The sequence below is a fragment of the Urocampus carinirostris genome, chromosome 15, assembly GCF_059441175.1.
Source record: "Urocampus carinirostris isolate Australia breed hairy pipefish chromosome 15, RoL_Ucar_1.0, whole genome shotgun sequence".
In the NCBI taxonomy this organism is placed as follows: domain Eukaryota; kingdom Metazoa; phylum Chordata; class Actinopteri; order Syngnathiformes; family Syngnathidae; genus Urocampus; species Urocampus carinirostris.
Window position 1 is genome coordinate 30,896,873 of NC_142363.1, and position 11,980 is coordinate 30,908,852.

The window sequence follows — 11,980 nt, forward strand, 5'->3', positions numbered from 1 at the left end:
CTGCACAAATAACTTAACCTAAACCAGGTCAAACAAAATAAAGCAAACTTTAGTTAATAATGAAAATAAGCCAACAAGACTCGAAAATACTAAAGTTGATACAAAGTTCAGTCAGTCAAATCAAATGTTTAGAATACTGTGGTCAACTGCATCATTGGGATTGTACTATCGAGTATTTTTTTTTAGACACGAAGTATTATTTTGTATTCATGCATTTCAAAAAGCAATTTCGCCATCTAGTGTTTTTGGAGAGAATTGAATCTTTTTTTGACACCGGAAGTTGCGCGAATCTGCCAAAATTATGATGTGTATACTGTACTGCATTCCGGTCATTATTTCAATTTATTATATACATTTATTATTTAAAACCAATGTTTTTTTTTTTTTACTTTTTTTCACCACTAGGAGGTACTAAATAATACAACTTGTCAGAACTGGCGTAATGTTATTCTTATATAAAAGAAATATATGTTTAGCTAAATTTACAATTACGTATTAACAAATGTCTTATATGATAGTCGATGACACTAGATGGCACTGTCGTCTATGCATCCATTCATCCATTATCTGCACCACTTATCCACAGTAGGGTCGCGGGGGTGCCGGAGCCCATCCCAGCCATCTTCGGGCAGAAATGTGAACAAAAACCAGTGCCTCAACAAGCAACAAGACATAAGACAAACATGGCGGCGACCTAAGGAGGGACCTATGTAAAAGAAATACAAGTTACTCGACTTGTGTTTTTTTTTTTACATAAAAACGAACATTGTTGTAATTGTTCATGTATTTTTGCTTCGAATCACTTTTTTTTAACTGAATGAATGTTTTTGTACCACTAGGAGGCACTAAGTATAACACCATCCATCCATCCATTATCTGCACCGCTTATCCTCAGTAGGGTCGCGGGGGTGCTGGAGCCCATCCCAGCCGTCTTCGGGCAGTGGGCCGGGGACACCCTGAACTGGTTGCCAGCCAATTGCAGGGCACACAGGGACAGATAATTCACTCGCTCATTCACACCTAGGGACAATTTGGACCTGAACCTGACTTGCATGTTTTTGGAATGTGGGAGGAAACCGGAGTGCCCGGAGGAAACCCACGCAAGCACGGGGAGAACTTGCAAACTCCACACAGGAAGGTTTGATCTCATGACCTCAGAATTGTGACGCACATGCGCTAACCACTGCGCCGCCGTGCTTTTTACGTATTAAAACCGTCTTATATTATAGTTGATGTCACTAGATGGCACTGTTGTCTAATGTGAACAAAAACCAATGCCACAAGACATCAGACAAACATGGCGGCAACCTAAGGAGGGTCTTAAGAAGTACAAATTACTCAATTTGTGTTTTTTTTTTCATCAGAACGAACATTGTTGTAATAGTTCATGTATTTTTGCTAAGTATTTGAATCACTTTTTTACTGAATGAATGTTTTGTACCACTAGGAGGTAATAAATATAACACACTGTCCCTTAAAACCGAAATGTTTTTTAAGAGAAGTTTTTTTTTACCACTATGAGGTGCTAAATAATTCTCGTTCTTCTTTTATCCTCTTTTCTTCTATTTTCTCTTTTACTTTTTCTATTCTTTCCTTCTTTTGCAAAGGTTGGTCAAAAAAGAAGAAAAATGGTCACTTGAGTCTCTGTAGTTTTTAGTCTTCCTTGCGTTTTTTAGCACTAATATTTCAGTTGAAACACGCAAATCTATAGTGGTCAAATATTACACACTGTCCCTTTAATTTGTGAAAATTAGCGTCATTCATTCTCAATTAAGATAAAAAAAAAGTTTCGAAATTGTTTCACTTATTCGTAAACGTCTTCATTGTGCATTACCCTTATCCGTCTATCTAGCAATAGAAATATTAATTTTTATTTTTTATTTATATTTACGGGAAGCGTTTTCAAATGACGTCACACACTCGCGCTTCTCATGCGACGTCATGACGTCACAAGTATTCCTGTCTCCACCCGTTGGCCGCCATGATGGTAAGTTAGGTTCGCCTTTTTTCTCCTCTTTTCAGTCACCTATTGACTTCAACGTGTAGGAATTTACCCGGCCCGCGATAGTTCGGCTGCAGTTCCGATAGGTGTCCGCTCGTGGACTCTTAAAAAAACGACAGCGCTATGTATTCTGTTTTCCCGCAGCAGGAAGGACTGGACGACGGACCAGACTTCCTCTCCGAAGAGGACCGAGGAGTGAGTTGTCCTTCTTTTCTTACTCTTTTTATTCAACGTCATCCCTCCAAAATTAATTTTTGGACCCGGTACCAAACCAAGCGAAGCTGAAAGAAGCTGTTTTTAGCATGGAGGGCTAGCATTAGCTTGATGCTACCTGAATAGCTGCATCTTTAGGGGAACTGGTTCTGCCAGCATGTCACGTGACGGTCACGTGTTCCTGTTTGGGTTTGGTGGCCATTGGCTTCTAAAGGTAAACAATCATTAGCTAAGATTCAATATAAATCAAACAACCGATCTAATTTAGTTAATATCACAGGAAACAATAGATCTATTTTCGGATTTGTCAATGAAACCAGATCTTTTTTTAGAAGTGCTATTGTCTCTATTGTCATTATTTACAATGCATTCATTGTTTTCAGCCACATTAGAAACGGAACTGCAGGATAAACTAGTAACAAGACTTTCAAGAAGCCAATGCAGGTTAGCTAAGATCGTAGTCTTGTGATCAAACTTTCTTGTCTTAGTTAAAAGACTCGATACAGCATTTTGTGCCAGCTGCAGGCTGTTAATTTTGGACCTCAGGAGACCGGAGAGTAGGGCATTACAGTTATCAAGACGGGAGGTAACAAACGCATGAATTATAATCTCTGCATCAGACTGGGACATCATGGGGAAAATTTTAGCAATGTTGCGAAGATGGTAAAAAGCTGTTCTAGTAATATTCTTAACGTGTGTTTGGAAAGACAGATTGGGGTCAAATGTGACACCTAAATTTTTGACTGAGTCACTCTGGGTGATATTACATTTATCAATATTCAGAGCAGATTGGATCTGCAGCCTCAGTGAAACTCTTTAATTAAAATCTAGGCTTAAAACGCACTTCTATTCTCTAGTTTATAAACTACCTATATTTCCTGTTAACAATATATGCGTATTATTTGTTATTGCAACATCCATTGCAGCCTGGTCATCTTGTAATGGGGATGACCTCATGTGCAGTCCCTTCTCAAGGTTTCTTCATTTACCTCATGTTGAGGTTTTTGAGTTTTTCCTTGCCCTCATGTAGGTTTTAGATCATGGGATGGTGTAATAATAATCTGAAGTTTGCAATAATCTGTGGTCTGTGCAGCCCTTGAGACTCCTTGAGATTAAGGGGCATCACAAATAAATATGACTTGACAAATTAAAGAGAATATATAGATATATTAAATTGAATTGTTTTTATTGTCATTATGAACTAGTTTACAGCGTGGTGAAACAGTGTATGAAACAAGATTATACACGACATTCCAGCGTAAACATGTATTAAAGACAAGACTGTCTGTAAACAGGCAAAAATATTTTCAGTGTAGTGCTTAGAGACTGGCCTAAGTTGTAATTGTAGTGCAATGAAAAAACAGTGAAGTGTAACAATAGTGCAATGGAATGCAATGCAAAAATATTTAGCAGCAACACAAATTCCCAGATAAGCCGCAAGATATATATTTTTAAAGTTTTGTGTGCTTGTTTAAGTCGGTGATGGCCCTGGGGAAGGAACTGTCTCTAAACCTGTTCGTCTGTGGAAGGACTTTTTTTAGAATTTGGAATTTCTTTATTGTCATTGATAAAAACGTAGTGAACATTGTTGACAACTAGATTAAAAGTGGCACCCAAGAATACACATGAAAAGAAAATGAAAATATTAAAGAAAAAGAATATTGGGATAGATGGGCATCCTTAGCCCAGATATTTTTTCGACACAGTCTTGTTTAGGATGGTGATGGAGCTATGGAAGAAAATGTATTTGAGCCTTTTAGTCCTTGTTTTAGGGGTTTGTAGCGTCTGCAACCTTCCCTCATCTCACTTAAACAAAAAATATTTTCCAATTTGTCTTTATCTCCATTAACACAGACTTTTGTCCTGAGTCATAAATTAACTCTGTTCTCCGTGCCGTTTATTTGAAGTGTTATCCTGTTCTGGAATATTTAAACAGAAATGAAAACATTTTCATAACATGTTCACTGATTGACAAAGTGATCTTGAGCTGTTGGCCAAAAACCTGTTTTACTAGTCTGCTTTATTGCATATTTTAAGGAAACGGGAAAGGGGTTATTTTCATCCATCTATTTTCTGTACTGCTTATCCTCACAAGGGTCATGGGAGCGCCAGCCTAATTTGGTCTAATTTTCAGTCAGATGCAATTACATATGCGACAAAAACACCTTTATCAATTCATATTCCCTAACGAATTTGCCTAGAAATTGCAAAAGGTTCCAAATGAGCCGCCTGGCCTGGTGTATTTACCGTAAATTCCGGACAATGAGCCGCTACTTTTTTTCCAAAACTTTCAACCCTGCGGCTTATTCAGTGATGCGGCCAATTTATGTAATTTTTCTAACGGCCTCCAGCGGCGCTCAAGTACAAAAGGTAAGATTTACAGGGATCAGAATTTTTCGCGGATCCGCGGATTTCCGCTGTTTTTGAACCCCAAAGGCATTCCGACTTTTTCACTTTTTCTCTTGCGTAGCAAACAAATTCAAAATCCGACTGTCTCACTCTTTCCTTTATTGCTCTGGCGCACCCTGGCGGCCGTTAGAAAAATTGGCCGCATTGTCGCACAAGCTGCAGGGACTGAACTGCATTTGAACTTATCTTGCAGTATTTACAAAAAAATCAGTTATGTGGGCAAATTATTTTAATCTTCTAAAAATGTTACTTAAATGATAAATATAAGCATGGTTTTGGACAAGTCAATTGCCTAAAACCCAGGTTTTTTGGGGGGGGGGCTCCGCCCTGGTTTATTCCTGGACGCTGGCTATTTCAGCTGAAAATGAAAATCTCCATTCTGATCCCTGGATTTAGACTGCAACTTCTTAGTTTGTGCACAAACTAAATTAGCGTAGACCTATCCTCATCATGCAAATTGCAAAAAGAAAGGCACATGACGCAACTTTCAAGCTAAACGCAATCGAGCAGTCGGATATAGAAGGAAACGGAGCTACCACACGTAATCTATTCTATGCGAGCGTAATGCTAGCGTGTTTTAGAATTGGGGAGCGTGGGACGACGTCTATATGACACAGTCTCTTTCCCATACTGAAGGAAGATGACATTGATGACGTCAGTTATAAGGAGGTAGATGAGGACGGTTTACCGCGCTTACTTCCAGTACGGTATGTTTTTTTAACAGAGCTGTTTACTGTGTAGCGAGCGTGTTGCTAGTAGCGTTTTGCTAGCCTTCACAGGCACGGTTTGGGATGAAAGTTATAATATTATTATTAAAGCTTTGAAAACTCTCTCGGTGTACCGTCTTTCTTTGTAAATATGTGTAACCATGTATAATATGTATTTGCAACTGTATATTTTTGTAATGTAATTATTTTAGAAACTTATTTTGATATGTTTTGTACGAGCAAATGAGAAAGAAGGGGCGGGGCAAACGCGGGCTGACGGGAAGTGGAGTAAAGGTGATACGTGTTTGTGGACGCGGCCGACAATAGTGAATATATATTTTTCCCACCCTTACCTTTGGAAATATACACTTTTTTCCTTGGATTACTTTCAACGGGCACCAGGACTCTCCAGGTCTCCATTAAATTTTAAGTACCGGTATCATTTTCCGTTTATTTTGCCGGCTTTGTTTTTTGGACTGTATCGGGTATGGGTTAATTTCGTGTTTGTATTGCGTTTTTTTCAATGTGGGCGCACGCGGCTAATATACAGGTGCGGCTTGTGTATGTACAAAATCGGTTTTCCTCCCGAAATGTGGTGGGTGCGGCTTATAATCAGGTGCGCTCTATAGTCCGGAATTTACGGTAATGGACTTTTTAAGATAAAAAGAATTGTGTTTGTCATTAGTTACAATGCCGTGCACCCAGCTATTTTTCCGTCAGAGAGAAATACATGGCCGCTTAAAACTCATTCATCAACTTTTCTTCCTTTAAGAAATTGTTGAGGTGTTTTAAGAGGTTCTAATTGGATTTAATTCATTTTGTGTGTGTTTTCTAACTGCAGCCCAGGGCAGTGAGCGTGGACCTCCAGACTGATGCCACGCTGCAAGTGGACATCTCAGACGCCCTCAGCGAAAGAGACAAGGTCAAGTTCACGGTGCATACAAAGGTACGTTCCTTTTCGGCTTGGTCATGTGATGGCACTTCCTGTTTTGGGCTCTTTAAACCGCCATCGTGCTAATGTGGTGTGTCCACAGAGCACGCTGCCCAACTTCAAGCAGAGCGAGTTCTCTGTGGTCCGTCAGCATGAAGAGTTCATCTGGCTCCATGACTCGTTTGTGGAAAACGAAGACTATGCTGGTTACATTGTGAGTAATGAGGAGTGTTCTCACTCTTTTGACCTACGCTTACTGGTAATGTTTCTACAAGTAGTCTTTTTTTAAACTTGGTGAAAAAAAGGATACTAAAAAGGTATAGTAAAATTACATAGCCACACATATATAAAGTCATTAGTAATAAGGTTTATAATTGCCTATCGTTTCCACAAACTAGTGTCAAAGCACACATTTTCAGGACCATGCTATTGCGTCCCTTAATATTTTTTTTTTCCTTATATGCACTAAAATATCACCAGTCAATGCTAAACGAGTATTTGATATCGAACTGTATTTCAAAACGAATAATCAATATGTTTGACCGACTCCTGTTGTTGCTGGTTCAGATACCACCTGCCCCACCCAGACCCGATTTTGACGCTTCCAGAGAGAAGCTGCAGAAGTTGGGTGAGGGAGAGGGATCCATGACCAAGGAGGAGTTCACCAAGATGAAGCAGGAACTGGAAGCGTGAGTCTCTCACCTCAAGTTTCGAATAATTCACTCAGGAAGTAGATAATGCTGAATAGTTTGTGAACCCTTTTGAGCAATTGATTCCTTCCCCAGCATTAGGTATTTACAAGCCTGTATTATCCCTGTTTTTCCCCATATGCACCCAGAGAGTACCTGGCTATCTTTAAGAAGACTGTGGCCATGCACGAGGTCTTCCTGTGCCGTGTGGCGGCGCATCCCATCTTGAGGAAGGATCTCAACTTCCATGTCTTCCTGGAGTACAACCAAGACGTGAGTGGCATGGTCGTATATGGAATCTGACTTTAAGAATTTTTATTAATATGATCGATATGCAGCTCATTTTTATCACAATTTTTGTCCTCGCTTTATGTACTTTCATACATTTCTTCCAACGACCATGTTACATTGTGATCACAGCTGAGCGTGCGAGGGAAAAACAAAAAGGAGAAATTGGAGGACTTCTTCAAGAATGTCGTAAAGTCGGCTGACGGGGTCCTGGTGGCAGGCGTCAAGGTAACCGCATTTGACGCCGTGTTATTAACCAGGCTGATTGTAACTTCACACTCTTCCTTTGCATCTGTCCGCAGGACGTGGACGACTTTTTCGAACACGAGAAGACTTTCTTGTTGGAGTATCACAACAGAGTCAAGGACGCCTCGGCCAAATCCGACAGGATGATCCGCTCGCACAAGAGTAAGATTGTGATGAGTGGATGGAAAGTGTGTGAAAACACTGAGATAAACAAGAAGTGCTTAAACGGGCTTAAATTAAGTTTTGGAGTTATTCAGTGTTGTTGGCATTCATAGCTGTCAGTGTCATTGAATAAATCATTACATATGTTTTTGATAGCTGTCTATGGCAGTGATTAGTTGATATACAAAGGACACAAGGTGTGAAGGCAAAATGGACGAGGAAACGAAACTGAAGTGCCGTGGCATAGGAGGCTGGGTTCCCGCGGCTCCTTAAAAGGCATAGAATTCATTATTCTAAAAATAAGGCCTTAATTGGCATCAACGTTAAATGTGAGCACATTAATACGATTTCTATTTTTTTGCACCAAAAAGATTTGGTAAAAGAGCCATTTTTCATACATCATGATAAAAATGCTTCATGAATGGAGCAGAAGAGTAATTTGGAATTAGCAGTTATCTGCCAGTTTTGACTGAGGATCTTTGAAGGACTGTAAACATCCTTTCACTTTATTGTTTAGATCGGACCAAAATTAAATAAACATTTGTTTGAAATTGTCTCTAATTCATGTGGTGTTTTTGGGGGGTTTTGTTGGTTTTAAGTGTGGTTTTCGGTCTTCAAAAGGCTTTAGAAAAGTCTTTAAAAGTCTTAAATTTAATTTGCCTTCAGCTGTAGAAACCCTGATGAAGTGTAGAATCTAAGCACGTAGAAGAGGCATTAGATGTATAGACTCAAGACACAATATGATTTAAATGGTTGGTTTAAAAACTAAAAATCCTTAAATCTTTACCATTAAAGCACGTTGGACTAAACTTGATTTGTTTCTGTCCAGATGCTGCAGATGACATCAACAGAATGGCATCATCTCTTTATGCTTTAGGAACGCTGGACTCCACAGACCTTTGCAAGTAAGAAAGGCAACATCTCTTTTCTTAGGTCACCCCCACACATGCACCAAATCTTCATTCTGGTGTCTGTTTGTGTTTCAGGTTCTTCCTCAAAGTGTCTGAGCTTTTTGAGAAGACCAGGGTATGTCACATGACTTCTCTTTAGCTCATGAGATGTTTATCAATAATATTATTTTGGGGATAGAAAATCGAAGCTCGGGTGGCCGCCGACGAGGACTTGAAGTTGGCCGACCTGTTGAAATATTACCTTAGGGAGTCGCAGGCTGCAAAGGTCCCTCCAGTTGTCCTTATCTCAGAACCTCGTAAATCTTCATCGCATGACGCTGAATGTTTCACCCCTGTAGGACCTTCTGTATCGCCGCAGTCGAGCTCTGCTAGACTACGAGAACGCCAACAAGGCGCTGGACAAAGCACGGTCCAAGAACCGCGACGTGCTGCAGGCGGACACCAGCCAGCAGCTTTGCTGCCGCAAATTTGATAAGATCTCCGAGTCCGCCAAGCAAGGTGTGAACTTTTTTGTCTAGTCTTCTCTCAACCTTCACCTCCTTCTCCACTGTTAACGTTTACATGCAGGAGATAAACCGATTGGAAGCTCAATATCGGATTCTTGGAGTAATCCGAACGAATCGTTCGCATCGGTGGTCCCCCACCTTTTCTGTACCACGGACCGGTCTAATGTCTGACAATATTCCCGCGGCACTACCCACTGATAACATTATGGATAATAACGCTGGTTTTGGGATCAAGGGATCGCAGTTCGAATCCCGGCTCCTCCGTGTTACATGTTGAAGTGTCCTTGGGCAAGACACTGAACCCCTAATGCCCCCAATAAGCAGGTTAGCGCCTTACATGGCTGCACGGCCGCTATTGAGAAATTGTAAAGCGCTTTGGGAAGTCTTTACTTGATAAGCGCTATATAAATGCAGATCATTTCATTTTCATTTCAATAATATCACAAGACCACTAGTGATAGAGATGACATAGGAAAGGGCATTACGTTTTATTTATTACACTATTATTATCTCACTATCACACTACCCGACGGTTGCCGACCACTGGTGTACAAGGCGTTTCGGGTATTCCAATTACAAGTCCGATACAGGACTGACGTCATTACACAAAGAGATGCTGTTTCTGCATTTAACTTTCGACATTAAAAATGGATGATGAATCGTTAATGTCACTCACAAAATTCAAGTATGTACCGTTTCCTCTGCACTTTAAAAGTGAGCTCCATTGTTGCGTCCCGTGTTCTACAAGACTTGCTCATTCGGGGCTAGCTAAAATAGACTTACACTATACGTGGATGGATACAATTAGGCCTGGGTAATATGGTAAAAAATGTTCTCTCAATAAAACATTTTTTTGTTGTTGATATTGATAACTACCACGTCATTTTACCCTTCACATTTTAAGTCTAATTTTTGCCCCGGTGAAAGTTGAATTTTGATTGCTGCTCTAACCAGTTTGGATTGTCAGAATAAAGACACATGGTGACAAACTGTTAAATAACATTTTTCACAAATGTGAGGAACATGATACACAGGTAGCGCCTCGCTAGCTGTCTTACTCCTGTAACATCTTTTCATGGGGCTGAACGTCCGCGAGCATTTCCTTGGGGCTGAATTGTTTTTCATTTCATTTTCTAGCGGGTTATATTGTTGTAAATTGTGGATTAATTTCGTGTTGCCCATCTTGGTTGGCACAAGTCGTCTGCATAGTTGAAAGTGCACGTTGCTGCCCAAGTAACCTAAATGAAATGAAATGAAATGACCCGAACACAAGTGAAGAGGGGCCCACCCTGAGCCTTTCTGCGCAGGCTGTACCGCTTTCCCGCTCAGGCTTAGAGCCCTACGTTCGGTGGCCATTACCTCGCTTACTAGTCCCAAGTAAAGCGCACGCCACCGCCCCGGTCACAAATTCACCAAGCGCATTTCGGCAAGAGTATCCTGCGGCCGTCGCAGTGTTTGGATATGGATGCATTCACTAGGGACCTTAAGGGCTCTAGTTATGTGTCTTGCAATGTGCCAATTTTTCGGCCCGTGCGTGGACTGAGTGTAGACCGGCTGGCATGGTTCCTTTTATTCTCGTTTTCCGTTCCTTCTCCCTTCCTTTTTCGTGATGTGACATAGCGCTCAGGATGAACTTTGAGGTTCCCACCAGACCGACATCGCACAAACAACAGGGTTAGCTCACACCCAGTGTTTATCCCACTATTAGCAGTTAGCAAATGAGCAGGAGGGTCCCGCCGCCGTCCGCCCGGCGCCGACCCTTCCCACCCCACCGTCCAGCCATCAGCGGTTTTTGTGACTGAGTCAGAACGACACAGCCCCGGGACACCCCCCAGCCACTTAACATCGTGTCGGCCCCGGCTGGTGGCGACCTGTCTACCTCGTCGCGCCCGTGGACGGCGTGGCCGTGTGACTCACCCGCCCGCCCGTCGCCGCCGGCCAGCGCCCCGGATACACCTGGTTTTTCAAGAACACCGAGCCCGCTAGACTGTCGGCGCCGTACCGGCGCGCGCGCCCACTGGACACCACGCATCCTCTAAACAACTGAAGATGAGGGGCTTCTTCTGTCTAGGACTCTCTCAGCATGCTTTGAGTGGGTCTACTGGGTGTCCTTGGCCTCCTTATCACTCATTTTGACCGTGTTGTTTTCGTTTTAATTTTGGGGCGCTCTACTGCCATTCCTGCGAAATGATTGGCTGGTTCTCGTCACCATTTTTACCTTCTGGTCTGAAACTTACGTTTTCATTGCAAAAAGTGTCCCTATTTTCTCCGGTGTTCGGTTGGCGTAATTACAGATCAAATGATTGACTTTTATCGAATGTTTTTTTAATTTAGTGTGGCAAAAACTCTTATGACGATAATTAGCGTTATCGTTTTAGCACCCAGGCCTCGATATAACTGTGGCATTCACTATATAAGGATGGATTTACCTGTGGGGGCAGAAAGTAAAACTGAAATGTCCTGGAGAAATCAAGCAATACATATGAGGGTTTTTTTGCAAGTGAGCTGAGGTGTGGGTGCATCATTCGTTCTTTGTACTACATATCCCAAGGTGTTTTTTAGGTATATAAATCGTACTGGATGAGGGAAACTGTGCATGAAATCCAGCGGTTGGATTAGCTTGATGTGTACATGCATGAGCAATCGGAAAATGAAAGGACTAACCCAAAAATAATAAGCAATATTCCGTTTCTAATCACATCATTTTCTGCATGTAAAAGTGCCCACTGTTTCATGGCGTCTTCATCTTTCTTGAAATCCTGGTCTTGTACCCAGAGCTTATCGACTTCAAGACGAGGCGAGTGGCAGCTTTCAGGAAGAACCTGGTGGAGCTGGCTGAGCTGGAGCTGAAACATGCCAAGGTAGTCAAATAGTCTGGTACCAGTGACTGAGTCTGTTTATGACATTATTATTGGT

At 41.5% G+C, this 11,980-nt stretch overlaps 1 protein-coding gene across 6 annotated transcripts in view; it reads left to right on the forward strand.

The window, feature by feature from the left end:
- snx6 (sorting nexin 6) overlaps positions 1–11,980 on the forward strand; it is a 40,363-nt gene that overhangs the window by 26,533 nt on the left and 1,850 nt on the right. Inside the window, exons 1-13 of one of the 6 annotated variants that reach the window (XM_088353967.1) lie at positions 1,926–1,987; positions 2,147–2,197; positions 6,173–6,277; positions 6,366–6,476; positions 6,830–6,951; positions 7,101–7,224; positions 7,372–7,467; positions 7,542–7,647; positions 8,477–8,552; positions 8,634–8,673; positions 8,737–8,823; positions 8,897–9,056; positions 11,840–11,925. In XM_088353967.1, the coding sequence (XP_088210093.1) occupies positions 1,982–1,987; positions 2,147–2,197; positions 6,173–6,277; positions 6,366–6,476; positions 6,830–6,951; positions 7,101–7,224; positions 7,372–7,467; positions 7,542–7,647; positions 8,477–8,552; positions 8,634–8,673; positions 8,737–8,823; positions 8,897–9,056; positions 11,840–11,925 (1,170 nt within the window). In that variant the 5' untranslated portion in view covers positions 1,926–1,981. The other 5 variants (XM_088353969.1, XM_088353968.1, XM_088353970.1 and 2 more) reach the window with 5 other exon arrangements.